The sequence below is a fragment of the Scardinius erythrophthalmus genome (genome assembly GCF_964197995.2).
Source record: "Scardinius erythrophthalmus genome assembly, chromosome: 25".
NCBI lineage: Eukaryota > Metazoa > Chordata > Actinopteri > Cypriniformes > Leuciscidae > Scardinius > Scardinius erythrophthalmus.
Window position 1 is genome coordinate 20,107,224 of NC_138245.1, and position 17,418 is coordinate 20,124,641.

At 35.8% G+C, this 17,418-nt stretch overlaps 1 protein-coding gene across 14 annotated transcripts in view; it reads right to left on the reverse strand.

Moving 5' to 3' along the window:
- Window positions 1–17,418, reverse strand: part of plekha6 (pleckstrin homology domain containing, family A member 6) — a 112,717-nt gene that overhangs the window by 34,631 nt on the left and 60,668 nt on the right. For all 14 annotated transcript variants that reach the window (XM_081358239.1, XM_081358238.1, XM_081358248.1 and 11 more), the window contains 3 exons: window positions 15,844–15,976; window positions 14,887–14,991; window positions 14,646–14,718 (listed from right to left, as the gene is read on the reverse strand). In XM_081358239.1, the coding sequence (XP_081214365.1) occupies window positions 14,646–14,718; window positions 14,887–14,991; window positions 15,844–15,960 (295 nt within the window). In that variant the 5' untranslated portion in view covers window positions 15,961–15,976. The remainder of the gene's footprint in view (window positions 1–14,645; window positions 14,719–14,886; window positions 14,992–15,843; window positions 15,977–17,418) is intronic.

Sequence of the window (17,418 nt, forward strand, 5' to 3'; positions counted from 1 at the left end):
GCACACGCGCGCCCGGATGATCCAGATCCATTTTAAATGCGCGAGACCTTTAAATTAGAATGGATTCTGATTGGCTGTCAGTGTTTTATCGTTCGACAGCTGGAAAAAAAATCGTTCTGAAAGTGATCCCAACGATATCGTTCCTCATATCTTTATCGTTATAGTTGTGGTGTGAACTCTGTTATTCTTAAATATGGAGAACGATTTTTAGAATTATATCTTTATCGTTATCTTTATAGTTATCGTCCTTGGTGTGAACGGGCCTGAAGTCCTCTCCAATCCTGAAAACTAGCTGTCTGCATAAAATCTATCCTTATTTTACTTATTCATCCCCCACATTTAGCATTTGTGTCTTATTTTCTAGTAAAAATTGCATAAGAATTTTGTTCAACAAAATTTTGTTTAAAACAAGAACATGATATAATAATAATAAATAAATCAAATAAGTGAGAAACAAGATATATTCAAGTCTTACTGTCTGACAATGTATTTTTAGAACTATAAACTATAAAAGAAGATTTTTTTTTTTTTGGCAGTCACCTATTTTTATCACTCTGAAACTCATCTTAACTGTGTCCAAGTGCTTTGACATGCTTTTGTATACTTGAATAGGTAATTTTACACAAGAACTGTTACACAAAATATGGGCTGACATATCAATCACACACAAAATCACTGACTAATGGCACATGTCAATACAAAAGCGGAGACAATATTTACATTGGGGTGAGTCTTGATACTTGTTATGTAACAATACTAATTTACAAATTCTATCAGAATCTGTTGTTTGTCTTTTCAAAATAATTCTTGATATCACAGGTTCGAGAAGATCCTTATTTCTCTTTTCAAACAGTTCATAGTAAAAGCCTTGACAAAAGGTGCAGTCGCATTTACTGTTGTTTGGTGCATTTTCACATGCAAATTCCAAAATCATTTTAATAGGAATCCCCACAATTGGGAATTTTGCCTGAGGAGTGAAAGATTTCGCAACAGGTTAAAGTTGGTCATGCAAATTTGCTATGTTGGCCATCAGAAAGATGCTTGGTTTGAAAGTGACTTCTCTGTGCTTCATACATCGAATACTTCTCGAAAAAGAGAAATTATAGTGCGGGACTTGATTTTGTTTATCGGGAATTGATTAGACTGAATTGATTGTGGATTGCTATCGCTGTGATCTCGTTGCAAGAAGGAGGGGAAGTTATTTTGATTAACCCTCAGGGGTCTGAGCTGTTTTTGGGGCCCTTGAGATGTTCTGACATGCCCTGACATTTGTGCTTTTTTCAGTTGCTTATAAACATATTAATGGCAAAGGTGTAAATTCACTCTATAAAGCACAAACAGGGCTACCATAATATGTGAGCCACGTGTATGTACATGTTTTCATTTTTGAGAGAATAATGTTTATGCATGGTTATTGAAAAAACTAAAAACTAAAATTTCTGAAATAAGGCCACAAAACACATAGTAAATATGTGTCAATAAGACTTTTGAATAATGGATGTCTTCGCCTAGTGTTTTTTCTTCAAAATCATGTGAAAATAGTCTTGCTTTATCGTTCACATAAAACCATACATTGATTTAAATTGATGTAAAACAGGTTTTGCTTGGAAAGCCAATATGCGAGGAGGCGTGAACGAGGAGTGGTTTACAACTTAGAACACCCACTCTGCAAAATGACTCTGCATAATTAGCCATTCATTCAGGTGTGACACTGACTGAGCCACAATGCAAGGACAAAGGATATTTAGAAGAAGACTTATATTGATCATTTAAGATTTTGCTTACATCTATCTTGTAAATATGTTTTGCCATTTTATTAAAAAGGTCACAATTACAACAATATTACAATTTCAACAATATTTCAAGTGTACTCTTTCTTTGTAAAAAAAGAAAATGATTATAGGCCTACATTTTATCTATGTATTCATTACTTTCATATTTCGCCTGACTGTAACGTTGTTTTTATGAAATATTAGGGCATATTGTTAATTTGCAGTTTAATACGTTGCTTATACAAATAGCCTACATTTTATTTCAACATATTTCAGTCGATTTTTACTCATCTCAGTATAGCAATACAGTTTGCTGAAACATCATCATTCATTCACACACGCGATTTAAATTTAAACTGTCTTTGCCAGCTGTGGTAAACAGCGCGCATCTCTGCCGTTCATTCATTCATAAACAGAAACCCACGTGAAGAAATTCACGTGAGAAGGAAAAAACTTACTAGTATTCCTCAGCTCGCTCCTCGATATACCCGCACTTCTGGGGGACATTTTCCATTTTTATTCCTCACAGCTGCAAGACGGTGTAAAAAGTAATGATCTGAATAAACTTGTGTTTTCTCGCGCTGATATGGGGGCGTTCACAGGTTTGCGCGGATTGCCTCAGTCATTTGCGTTTGAATAGCGTGCGCTCTCCGTGGGCGGAGTCACATTACATCTGAATTAGATGTAATTAGCTCGACTGGAATCGCTTTCTTTTAATACAGATTTCACAAGATGAGAATATTTGTTTTTTATATAAATTGCTTCATTAAAAAGAAGAGAATTCAAGCTTCATGCCTGTGTGACTGTATGCCTGTTTGACTGAGTATTCGCTGAGTTATTGTTCATTTTCGGACGCGTTTCAGAATGGACTACACTGGCAGAGAGAAGGCAGAACTCGCTTCGTGTTTATTTTTCTTTATTTGGCAAAAAGCACAGCACTTTGTTTTTATTGTGAGTATACACAAAAATAATACACATTTAACAGAATCGATTGATGTATGAAACTTGTTTTGTAAAATCAAATTCAAAAGAGTATTTCGGGTCTCAATTCAACTCATAAGGAAAAAAGCGAGCAGATCACGCCGGCGTGATCTCCGACCTCTGAGGGTTAAAGATTAAAAAGGCATATGACATTTGAAAAGAATAAGGATAGTCACAGATAAATCATTAATAATATATTCTGCAATATTCCATAAAAATATACTAAAATACTATACATGTACTAAAAAAGTATTATCGATTTTGATTTCATGGAGACATTTCATGGTGGACAACTCATACAGGTTTTGAGGGTGAGTAAGTACAGACAAAACTGGTGAACTGTTCCTTTAAGGGGTAAACAATCATTTCATCCAAGTTCTCTTCTTTTTATTTTGGCATAGTGTACAGCTCTTATATCTGCAGTGACAACAACAGCGAGCCATTTTTCAACGTCCCCCCACGTTCAGAATACCAATTGAGGCATTAAATTGCTCTGTCACACATTCTCCAACTCTTTTGCACAACACAGTTGGGTAGATGGATGTGGGGTGATAAGAGGACGTAGGGTGTTGTGCCTCCAAACACAGTGCTGTTGCCAAGACATTAAGGGCAGCCGTGGAGACGTATGGGACATAGCCAGTTTCTGAGTGCTGCTGATTGTGATTTTTAAATAAATGACCCTCTCACCCCAGTGAGCCAATCAAGGAAGGAAAGAAACTTCCTGGTGTTCCTGGAGTGTGTTTGTTATGTCTCTGACAGTGACTCTCATTAATATTGTTATGTTGTTATGCGTTACATTTTTGAATATACAATGGTCTTTGTGTAAAGTAGTTGCAAAGTTTATTACAATGCAAGTGGGATGACATGACGTTTGTTGGCATATTGAAACACGAATATCGTTTTGACCTTGCATCTAATATCAGATTTCTACAGACATTGAGTTAGCATGTTGCTAAGCTAACAACATGCCACACTAATAATTATAATATACAATAATAATTAAAGCACAAACCTTACAACCAGTGGGTAAAATTATCCATAAATTACTTTTAAATTAAATTACACTGAGCTACTGTTATTGATGATATTCAAGATTATTCATAATCAACGCATTTATTCATTTATCTCAGCTCATCTGCCATCTTGGATTTTTTAGTTTTAGTTTTGAGTTTAACAAGCTAACAACGCAATTCCCAGAATCGTATAAAATGACAGTAAGATTTCTTAATGCTTTTTTTAAATAAGTCTCTTATGATCCCCAAGGCTCTATTTATTTGATCAAAAAATATAGTAAAAACAGTAATAATGTAAAACATACATGTAAATATACTTTATTCCTGTGATGGCAAAGCTGAATTTTAGAACAGCATTTATTTGTAAAAAGAAATGTATTTATTCACAAAAAAAAAAAAAAATCGTATTGACACCAAACTTTTGAAGAGTAGTCTATAATAAATAATTTTATATAATAAACTCTCAGAAATTTTTTATTGATATTTTTCAGTACTGAAAGTTTATTAATAATCAATTTTCTCTTGCTTCGTCCTAGATTTATTTATTTTTTCCATTGAGCTGCCGCAATGCATTCTGGGAATGTCTTCTCTATGAAGGATGCGAGGAGTGCTCATATAATGCCTTAAAGTCCCCCTGTGGTGAAAATCAAGCTTTTAAATGTTGTTTATATGTCTGTGGTGTTTTTAATATGCTTTAAGTCAACACCATTGCTGAATATTTTCTCCTTAAAACTGTAGTGAACCAAAATGTAGTTTGAAATCGTGTTTCTGACGTCACAAACTACCTTGCAACCAATCACGTCAACGTGTGGTAGTTTCTGCATATACTAAATGAGGTAAGGGTGTAGAGCAGGGGTCGGCAAATAACTTTGGCCGCGGGCCAATATTTTTTTTAGCCAGTAGGTGGCGGGCCAGCTACACGGAGTAGGGATAAACCGCTTAAAGTATTCACCCGCTTTATATCCCGACCTGACGGTCCGCAAAATTTAGATCTCATTTCCAGAATCTCACATTCAAATGTCTCTAACGGAAAGAGAGAGATTAAGTAGCCTATAACACTTATAAATGCTATACAAAAATTGTGTTTGTGTTGTGTCAATACAAATATTATTTTAACATTGTACTGTCAGCAGAGAAAAAATGTCACAAAAAAAATAATGAAATATAAATAACAAATAAATATCAAATCACTCAAGCAACATAAATGAAAACCATATTGCCCTACTGACAAATGAAGTAGGTTATTTTCTGCCAAACTATTTCAAACATCCTTGCAAAAAAAGAATGTTGTTGACTGACAATGGTTTCAGTACCAAACAGCTCCTCGCTAGGTGTAACTTAACAGGTGGTCAGAATGAAGTGCGAATGCGCTGTCAAAACATGTCGGGAGTGGGCTATTGTCAGTCAGATCGCCCGCTCCGTCCAAACTACACCAGAGTTCTGACCGCTACCGTCTTTATACTTTAAAAAAGAGTCCTGCACGGGTTCGGGTACCCGACGGGTCACCCGCAAATTTTGCTCAAATAGGTGAAAAATATCCAACTGTGTCAGATACGGGTGCGGGTCGGATCGGACACGGGGGAAACACGGGTTTAAAACAATCACATTCAAACGTAAAAATATATGCATATTTTTAGGAACACATCTACAAAAATATGCCTGTATTTCAAGTTTATAAAATAATTTAAAATCCACATCAGTTTATTTGTGCCAATGCACCACACCCTGCAGGATCTCCTTTCACTTTTAAAAATTCATCATAACCGCGCGCGCGATCTGCACTTGTCGAGATGGATGCTGAGGAGTTTAAGAAAAGAATAGCTAGTGGAGATTGTAAAGTTGTCGACAATAGTAATCAAAAATCAAGTCCAGTGTGTGGGAGAAATTTGAAGTTATCTGAAGAAAATATTGTGAAAGGCTTTGCTGCATGCATTTTCGTGTTGGATAGCCGCAAATGTGGAACTTCATCGCAGGAAGCACGCAGATAACTGTGGTAACAAAAGCAGTTCTATCGAACAGTATTTTTCACATTAAGGCAGGGTAGGTAGGACTATATAAAAATAAAAGATCCAAATTTGTTAAAACTTTCTATATATATCAATACATAATTAAAATGTAAGTACTCTGAAAAAAAGAGTATAAAAATCAAGTGACTCTAGACCGTTTAATCTGTATTAAACACAGCTCATTATTTCGATTCGGGACGAATCAAAGGATTGGCTTAGGCGACTGTCACTCTCTCTCGCAACCATGGCAACCACCCTTTTGCCACGGGATCTGCCCACTTGCGCGCGCACGTTTGATTTGAGGAATTCGAGAGGCACGGAACCTAGGAATAGCAAAACAATGGCAGAGAAAGAGCAATCAAAATTCACATTACCGGCATGCAGTTAGTGAAGGCAAACAAGGCAAAAAAAGAAGACAGTACAAGAAAAGGTAATGAACAAAAAGTCTTTGGATAAACAAAGAAATAAAACGCCTGTCAATATCATCGTGGCTTTCCAGCGACCACCCCGTCCTCAGCCTCTACTTCCTCGGACCCTAGTTGCACGCCACGGCCTCTTGCACGACCTCCTCTGCTTCGCCCTAAAATTATTTTTATTTTACAAAAGGACATTTTACAAACCTACGTTTTGCGCATGTGCTCCTGCATGCACTTTTCCAGTCACAACACAGCAATCAAAGGAGGACGCGCTGAAAACTGTAATGCTGTTCTCTTCCTTCATAACTCCTACTGAGAATGTTTGAGTTGCCGAGGAATTTGTGACTGTTTCAGCTGTTCAACCACATCAAATTTTCGTAATTAGTAAGTCCGTGCTTTTTCTCTTTTTGTTCTTATGTGCTGAAGGGCTGCTGTGCCTTGGTGAAACGGTGTTTGTACGTGAAGAGCTCTTTTCCAAAACGCCATAAACCTAAAAAGCTTCCTCAAAGATCCAGCAAAAGTAATGATTATGAATGTGTAAAATATTGCAATAAGACATTTTAATTGTTTATTAATTTCTGTGTCGACTGCAAAGATGAAGTTGACGATATTTGACTCGCGATCTTCGCAGTAGGCTAGTGAACGCATGCACCGGAGAAATGCACATTTAGGCAAGTTTTATTTTGTTTTGGATGGTTTTGTTTAGAACCAGATTTCTGTAAATATATTCCACATTTTTTAGGCCTGTGAGGCGAGGCTATACGGTTCGGTTCACCATGATATAATCTCCAGTTCAAGCACCTTATGTTGTGATTGATAGCCTATATTTACTTTATGTATTTAATCCAGGAATGAAAATATTAATGAATTAATGAAAAAAAAATATATTAAAATTAAGATACAATTAATACAAAACGAAATTCGTTTTAAAGAAAGGCTTTGTGCTTTCTGTTTTGAGGTCTCTGTTAAAGTTTGAAAGTCTTAGTGCAGCTTTCAGAGCGCTCGCGTCCATATATTGGAGAACTGTCAAGTAATATTGTTTTTTCCTCATAAATGCAAACACGAAAAATAAAAGACAAAAACTTTTTTTAAAAGACAAACCATAAATTTAGAAAAAAAAAAAGAAAAAAAGATGGATTTATAGCGTTTTGGGGGAAAAATGAATGGATTTATACCGTTTTGAAAATGTTATTTTTTTTTTTACTTTGAATTGATCATCAACAATAGTGTTGTTTGATTTAATAATCACTGTTGCAAGAAGTGCCTAGTTAAGTTAAGTTAAGTAATTTTTTTTTTTTTTTTTTTTTAAGTGGAAAAAGTAGGGGCTGCCACAGATTATGTTTAGTTAGCTCCTTTATTGTTTTTTTCTATAGCCTAGAATAATATAGGTCAAATGCAGCAAGTCAAAAGACCAACTGGACCTTCTTTGCCAGTTTGCTCACATTTCTTTGAAGGATGGCAAAAATATCGCCTGAATATCGATATCTAGATATTGGAAAAAAATATCGAGATATTCATTTTTGTCAATATCTCCCACCCCTACATGCAGAACACCATATATGTTATGAATCTTACACGAAATTCATCTTCATCACAATATAACTGATGGTAATGTAAAAAAGTGTATCAATGCAACCTGTTTTTAGCTTATATAACTAGCTCGTTAGCGAATCAAAAAATATATATTTTAAATTTACCAATATCAATATGCTAGCTTGATAGTGAGTACTAAAATACATCTTATTTGTTTATATTCATAAGCAATTAGCGTTAGATTTTTTTATTACATGTGATTCTGACATGATGTCACTACATGCACTGTGCTCCTACCTCTCTGCTTGTCTCAGGTAAATAATGCGTCTTCAGCTCAGCGGTTGGAGTCGCGCGTTCATGTGTTTTGGGGGCGTGGCTTTGGAAGGAGCCCAGAAGGGAGGGGGTGGAGTGAATGGAAATAATGAACTGTCTTTAAAACAGTCCTGAGAGGTCTACAGACACTCGATTTTTATACTTTCTTTTTCAGAGTACTTACATTTTAATTATGTATTGATATGTACATAAAGTTTAAACAAATTTGAAAAAGAAGTTTTTTAGACCATTCCTACCTACCCTGCCTTTAACCCTGTTAAATAGGCTAGCTTATGTGTGGTGTGCAGCGCGTGTTTGAACCCAAAATTGTCAAGCGCGCGGCCACGGCTTTTCTCAAGAAGTGGAAGAGTTTTGTGCAGCATTTAGTGCAAATATTTTTTATCAGGTAATAGGCTACATATTATTTATCAGTGTGTTATACCCGAATAAATAATAATGATTTTAATTTAAAAAAAAACAAAAACGATTGAACGAATGATATGCGGAGCGTTTATAAACCGTTATTGTAAAATAAAAATAGGCTGATAAAAAAAAAAAAAAAACGGACTTCCAAAATAATCCGGCGGGCCAGAAAATATTGCTGGCGGGCCAGTTTTGGCCCGCGGGCCGCCTATTGCCGACCCCTGTAACATTCAAGCTATTTTAAGGCATGAATTTTTTTTTTTTTTTATGTCATTTTGGTGATCAAAAATTAGTTTTAAGGGATAAAACTATTGGCTACAGGGGGACTTTTTACGTTTTGATGTTGCCTTCAGTATATGAGGGTAATACAGAGGCAGTGTGAAGTAATTAGCCAGAGAGACATGGGCAAAGTCAACAGGGTTGAATCATGCAGCTGAAGCCCCACAGGCTTTGCTGCATTCACCGATATAATTAAACCTGCTGCACACAGAAAGCTTGATCCAGCCAAGAACCATTACTGTAGACCTCCTCCTCAGGGTAGACGCATGCACAGATGTTCTTCAAGTTTATGATTAAATTGCAGCCTGAACTGGGAACATTTTATGATCTAATGTGATAGGGTAATGGATCTCTAATGGGTCTCAAATTTACACAACAAATAGGCATTATGGAGACCAGTGAGTAATCAGGATTTGCTCATCTCATCAGCAGGGCTAAATCAATCAATCACCAAATACTGTCTCTGATCAGAGAGCACATCTGTGAATCCACATATAAACTTAGGGACATTGGATGTGTGTGGACAGCCTTATCCTCCATAGGCTTTGTAGAAGAAGACAACAGCCTTTGAAGCTTTACTTATTCTAGCCAAAACAAACCCCATGACACGCGTATCTGTGCAGAGCCGGGAGGACGTCTAGCATCTACACTCCCTTCAGAAACCTGAGATCAAATGCATGGGGGTCCTGTCAAAGGAGAATGCTTGTATGAAGGCAGTAAGGTGGTAGTTTAAAGAAGGAAGCACCACAGGCCATAACACAGGCCTGGAAGACTGAAGGGATGAGGAAGTCTTCAAGGAGAGGAATGATCTTCAGAGGATATTTGTGAAAGTGAAAAGATGTGTAGGTCTAGTTGAACAATTTTGTTTGGCATGGAATTTGTTTAAATCCCTATTTAAAGAGATTAAAGTACATCCAAAAATGAAAATTCTGTCATCATTTACGTCCAGACCTGTGTGACTTACTTTCTTCTGTGGACCACAAAAGATATTTTGAAGAATGTTTTGATTGTTTTCATCCATACAATGAAAGTCAATGGGGTCCAAAACAACATTGGACCCCAATGATTTCCATTGTTTGGATGAAGAAGAAAAAAACATTTATGAAAATATATTTTTTTGTGTTTAACATGACATTTTCCTTGATGGGTAAACTATCCCTCTAATATGAATTTTTAAATTAACTGCATAAAAATGCACAAAACATGACAGCCAATAATCATGCATTTTCATATATCATTTAAATTCATTTTTCAAAGTTGAATTTTAAATCCATTTTGGCTCAACATCTTAAGTGGCACGTGCCGCGTCACTTTCATTTGGCATTATGCTTCTAAGCAAACACACAGTGCAAGAAAACCTTGCTGTTTTTACACGGATGATTGGCAGTTACAATCTCACAGAACAAGTTTGTTTTTAACACAGCACGCAAGTGTTCAGATACACAGCAACAAGAAACCAGTCTCTGAAAACTGAGAACCACCTAAGAACAACACTGATAGCAAGTGAAGAGTGAACTTTACAGGAAGTCTGACATGTTTGGAGACGTTGAGAGACTCATATGTGCATTACCTCAGACAGTATCACTGTCAACTATGGTCAGGTGCACACACAGGGTCTATTCACACGGGATTAGTATTACCTGTTGTAATTTTTCCAGACCTTTTTACTGAAGGTAAAAGTTGCCGTAATCTTTACTGACATTGTCCGTAATGATTACTGGGATGGCACATTCGGACAGGACTAAAATCACAGAGAAGCTCTGGTAATTATTACTTTACCCCACCTCTCCATGTTAAACTAGTCCCGTCCGAATAGGGCTATAAACACACAAAAATGGTCAATGGATCTAAAACCAAAACTATGTGTCTGAATAGTAGCACCATCAATGTTGTTTGCTTTTAAAACAATGCACAATGAATCACTGACAAGAGTATTGCCATAATATTACGTAATAAGATGGGGGGGAGGGAAAACCCACTATGATTACATAACTTAATATGTTTTGATTTATATTCTTCTTAAGGATTGACTAGTTATACATTCTTTAGCAAATATGAAGACAAATCACTGACTGATATTCCCAGACAGTAAAGTATGTGGATTTTAAATCACTTTAGGAAAGGACACAGAGGAAAATATGCAGATAAAAAAGTAAGAAAGAGAGTGTTAAAAAGGAGTGCAGTGAAAAATACATTTTCTTCAGTATTTTTGTCTTGTTTCCAAATAAAATTGTCTAAATATTCTGAAGATAAATTTACTGCACCCAAAAATGAAAATGATACCATAAATTACTCACCCTCAAGGTGTATATGACTTTCTTCTTTCAGCTGAACACAATCAGAGTTATATTAAATAATATCCTGGCTCTTCTCAGCTTTGTAATGACATTGAATAGTGCCCGAGTTTTTGAAGCTCCAAAATGCACATCCATCCATCATAAAAGTAATCCAACGCGCGTATGGCAATTGCTGGAAGCCAGTGATTATAGTTTATAAAGTTTTAAGAAAACTCGGGCACTATTCAATGCCATTAAAAAACTGGGAAGAGCCAGTATATTATTTAATATAATAAATCTGATTGTGTTTGACTGAAAGAAGAAAGTCATATACACCTTAAAGGACCCTTTAAGAACATAAGGGAATAATTCCCTAATATTTAATCATTTACTTGTCTTCCTTCCTTTCAGAAGACTTCCTTATTCCGTAGAACACAAAAAGTAGAAATAATGTGGTCATTCTTTTCCATGCAATTACATTTAATGGGAAATGAAGCTCTAAGCTTTGAAAAAACATGCTAAAATAGCATAAAAATTATCCTAATTTGGCAAATTGTGTAAAAATTTTTTTGTGAGATTCATGCATTAAAAAAACTCAAAGATACCCAATTCAATATACATTCTCCGAAGTCTATATAAGCAAATTATCTTGTTTTCAAAAATAGAATATTTGACATTCTTTTCTAGGAATTCATCTTCCTCTGAAATGATTAGTAGGTTGATATTTCAAGATTTCAAGATTATTCTGCACGCAATACAATTCATTCTTTAACATGCTGACCATTTTTACCTTTCCACATGAAGGCTTTAATTTTAATTTTACATTTTTTTATAGTTATTTTAAGAAAATGTATATATATATATATATATATTTTAATAACCATTAAAAAATGTAAATAAACAAAAACATATTTTTATAATAATAATACATAATAATTTAGAATTTAGAGTACACATAAAGCATGGATATAATGTTGGTGTGTCTGAAATATAAACCAGGTCTGAAAGGGTTAAAACCCCAGATGCGACCAGTATCTAAAGAACTGAGCAAAAAGAGATGAGAGAAGAACATGAAGGAACATCTGGGCGAAGCTTCATACCAAACATCTTAACACCCTCCTCTTTCCCACAATGCCTCTGGATGATGTTGATTCTCCACGCATGAGCTGTGACTGACCTTCACGGCTGGTCTAAAGGAGACGGTCATGTATTCTCGTCACGCAGATCACAGACGCCGCTTTCTGAGAGTGCGTGATTGATGTGGGAATAGTGTGGGAACAACTCACTACAAATTTGCGTCACACTTCATTTTGTAAAGTGTCATTCTTGCACCAAACTGAATTGCAAAAATGTCTTCCATTGGCCAGACAAACAGATAAGCAGTGGAAAATCACATCCCAAACTCACACAGCTGGTTGAGCAAATTTTGGGATGCTTAAACAGCAAAGTTCAGTGCGCTAGATTTTACAATTTAATTCAGGGTATTTTAACTAACGCTAAATCTCAAAAACATAAACATTTTAAATACTTTTAGGCTTCATATAAAACCTATTTCCTTAATCTCCATCATTACACACTCTTTAGGAATCCAGCTACACTTCATTAGTTTCTTTCCAATATGGGAAACTAGCTGAATATATGTGCAAATTGAAATGTCATATAAAAACATGTAATTACCCCAAAGTAAATTAAAGATAATTACTAATGTCTTGTATATGCCTCGGTTAGAAGGAAACCACGAGTCAGATGCTTAAGGCAGTGCCGGCCCGAGCCTTTTGGGGGCCCTAAGCAGAATTTGATTTGGGGGCCCCCTCCCACCACGCGGAGTCACCTGTGCTTGACGATTATTGACACAATGTCACTCTATAATGTTACATTATAAATTAATACAATGAGGTTATGTATTAATACAAAATAAATATTTAATAAAAAATAGATACTTAAAAATGTTTTAACTTTTTATTTACTCTTTTACTAACTCTTTGAAACTTCTGAGAACAAGTTGTCACAAAACATATTAAAAAACTTATTTGCAAAATATCCTCAAACGTTTTGCAACACTGCAGTTTGAATGATGTCTTGTATGAACACGACGGAGTATGTTTTTATGTTTCCACTGTTCGATCGCGCCCGTGCCACACACACACACACACAACATATTCAAGCATTGCAATCTTGACATCGCAGCCTGTTCGTTATAGCCGTAATAAAATATAATAATAAAATAGTCAACCTAACATATAAAAATTACACTGCTCTGTTTAAATAAGCCTACAATTCTTATTCAGCACTGCGTAGCCTAAGCAACGCTCAACTGTGATGTTTCCAAGCACATTTTTGCGCATGTGAAGAGAGTGATTTTTTTTCCCCTCGATATTGGATTTCAAGCACATTTTTGCGCATGTGAAGAGAATGATTTTTTTTCCCTCAATATTGGAACGTGAGTGAAGTACAAAGAAGCCTATAATAAAGAATAGTTTACCATCCAAATCCATTGCGAATGTTGAAACATTTTGATTCTAATGAGAGAGATAGGCTACGTGAGCCCAACGCCGCTTTCACTTTTGCTTTAAATTATTTCGTTTTGGCTTGTTTTTAGTTATTTTTTTATTCTTGTTCTGTTCTGAATATCATTAAATTTAAAGGATAAATCATTGATCAAATCAAATTTTTGTGACATGGCTTAACATTACCGTGACTTTGCGCACGAATTGTCTATGCACGCGAGGTTATGTGCATGACTCAAACACTGGCAGACACAGCAGCAGTTGTAGGCAGGTATATTGATCATGAAATCAGAATTTTCTTGTCTTGAATTATTAATCCATTAATTCATTTATGTCACTTTTTTTATTTAATTAATATGTAAAAAAAAAAAAAAAAAAAAAAAAAAAAAAAAACTCGCTTGGGGGCCCCCTGGTGGCGAGGGGGCCCCAAGCAGCCGCTTAGTTCGCTTATGCCTCGGGCCGGCCCTGGCTTAAGGTTTACAGTATGTAAAACCATGACAACATCAGCCAGTGTGGCTGTCAAGACAACTTCACAAGCAAGTTCATGAGAAATAACACACAACAAAACAAACATGTCTAAACATGAAATCCTCTATTTTCAAAGCATCGTTTCTAAGATTTGTTTAAGTTTTTTAAGTTCAAGAACAATTTCTAAAACTAAAAAATTGAAATGAAAATTAATTTTTGGGTTAACTAACCCTTGAATGCATCAAACATTTTAACGGTAGCCTACTGTAGTGTTTCTATGGTATTTTATGGTCCTTAAAAAACATACTATTGATTTACAGTGCTTCAAAATATGCACCATGATACTTTTTCTGTTGACACACCATACATAATACAGTTTTCTAAGGCCTTCATAGAGGCTTCATACTGTAGTGTGCTTGTGCTAGACTGTCATTATTGATCTACTTTTATACTTCTCTTCTTCGCTACTGGCAGCTCACAGCCTGTGTGCTGAAACAATGCCATGGGATAAATTCAAATAATGTTTTATAAAACTGGTTTTAAAAAATACATTCGAATCATTCAGCTTTTGAGCTTCTGGGGAACTCACTAAAATATGTTTAACCAAATTCACGAGGCCTGAACTTACGCATAAACCAGTATTTACATACACAACCTACCTTTGTAGTAGAAAAGACATCGATCTGTCAGCACAAACCAGCGCTTGTTCCACTGTTTCACACCACTGCTTGCCTACATTGCAGGAAAAAAAGAAAAGAAGAAAAAATCAAGGCCTTGAAACTGCATCTAAGTGCCTAGACGTTTTTGAAAGAGAGTGGCTTAAGTATGGATTATAGAATTCTGGCTTTAGGCTGTGAGAGCATGTTTGTTTGTGTCTGTGTGAAGGATGAGCAACAGTACCTGCTTGTGAAGCCAACCCTGCCGGGCCACCTCAGCATTGGGGTTGCGCCGCATAGAGTTGGAACGCTTCCCAAACGTGGCGGTTCTCTTGGGTGTGCGCGTGCCCTGGTGGGAGAGTCACGGAGGAGTGTTAACACAATAACACCAACGGCAAACGCACACAATCTGGGTAATGAATGACAGTGGGAATAAATTACAAAGGAAAGACATCCACCGCAGCCAGACCATTGTTAACAAAAACTAAAACCATTAAAAATAAAAATAAAGTAAAATAAAATACAATTTTATTTTACAGTTTGAACATACTATGTACTTATTGTAGTAATGACACTAACTGGGTAATAACTAAGTACTAACCCTGAACCTACCGCTAAACCTAACCTTAACTCATGTAGTTACCTTTTATTACAGTACTTTCTTGGGTAACTACACTGTAAGTACAATTTAAGTGCATGTTCTGTAAAATAAAGTGCAACCAAAGTAAAATTACATAAATATAAACTTTTTATTTTGTAAAATGCTAAGGTAAGTTTCATTTAAGTTTCGTTCAAGTACTAACATTTCTAAAGCTAAAACTGAAATAAAAATGAATTAAAGCTCATCTCAGAAACATTAAAAAACGAAGACAAATTATTAAAGCACATAAAATTACAAAAATAAAAGCTAATTTAAAATATTAATTCAAAAATTCTATAATAACATAAATATTATTAAAATAAAGACTTGTTTGTTTATCTTTGTATCTTCATAATTAATATAATATATAATAAAAATAACGTAAAATAATGTAATAAAACATAATATAAAAAGTATAATATTTGTTTTAAAACTCATATTTAATAATAAAAAATGAACTATTATTCATATAAAAAATAATATTAATACAAATAATAATAATAATCATTCTAGAATAATTCTATTTCTAGAAACTAGTTAATCTATAGCAGCTGTACTGACCCGTGCGTGGTTTTGGGAGTCCGGGGGCATCTCAGAAACCATGCTGATATTGTTGGTGTTGCTGTTTGCTTCGCTGGCTTTGTTTACGGGCCCCCTGCCACCCGCCTTGCCGTTCATTTCCGAATCAGAGCTCCTGTGAGCACACACACAAAGCCATTGAGCCATCCCAGCCTTTGATCCCGTAACAAACTTCTCATCTGCCGGCGTTCAACGCACCAATGCAGAGAAATCATTTTTCAAACTAATACACTGACTCGAACTGGTGGAAAACTGAGGGATTATGGGAAGGAAGCACACAGGCATTCGGGAGCAGCTATTTTTATTCCCAACTGGCACCGTCGTAAGGCCGCACCCCTGAGGTTGCAGTTTAAAAACAGGCGATGGTTCACAAAGAATGTGATTGGAGTGGCGAATAGAGGAAAGAGAGAGAGAAAGAGTTGGTGGATGCAGGCCTGCAGTCTCAGGTCAATCGTATTGATCTCCTTACTGGGCCGCCCAGGCCCTCTCCAACAGCCTTCGATCCACCGACCAGCAAGATGAATTTACAATCCCCTAGAGCCGCCCGGTGGCTGAAGCTTCCATCTTGGAAAGCTCACTGTAGTGCATGCTAACATCCGCAGTCAGTTTATAGCCAGACGCAAGTCATTATGAGTCTCTGAAGCAAAGAACATTACATAAACACATATGGAACAGAGCATGCACATACAGATCAAATACACACAATCATTAGCGCAAAGTGGGAACACACACACGACAGTAACAATTACTACATTAGGGCACGACACAAACATCTCCGTGCTAATTATCTAGGCTTTATTTAGCTATCGTTGCAAACAGCGGTAATGTTCCACCAGCTTCCTGCTTCGTAAATGGAAATTAATCAATTTAAATCCTGGATGGATCTCAGCTTTAATGGCATCACCTCTTATTAATGAGCTATTGGCTCTCGACTCATTATATTGATCCAGAGGAGAACAAGAGGTAAGTGCATTCTCTTTGTCCTGGAGGAACGTTTTACTAAATGTATAGAGGAAATCAAGGAAATTCTGACACGTTTATCCTCCACCTGTTATCTCATGCAGCTTAAAACTAATTAATAAAATGCTCTCAGCGTAATTTATCCTGACATCGCCATTTGTTTGTATTTATGTTTCCACAAGTGCACAATTATTTTATAGAGACTATTATACACAAAACCAGACAGAACAGGGCTGGTCTGACAAGTAATTGTTTTTCTGTCTCCTCATCTGCTTAGGGGCGTTGACACTCACATTTTCAGCAACAATGAGCCGGATGTTATTCATTTTCAATGAGAGTTGATGATTTACACCGACATGAGTGACAGTGACTGTTGGGAACACCATGTTTTAAGCAGCAAGTAAACTGACTTCTCGAAATAAAAATATTTTTTATTATACAATATTTTTACAATTTAAAATAACTGTTTTAATATATTTTAAAATGTAATTTATTCCTGTGATGTCAAAGCTGAATTTCAGCAGTCATTACTCAAGTCTTCAGTGTCACATGATCCTTCAGAAATCATTATAATATGATGATTTGGTGCTCAAGAAA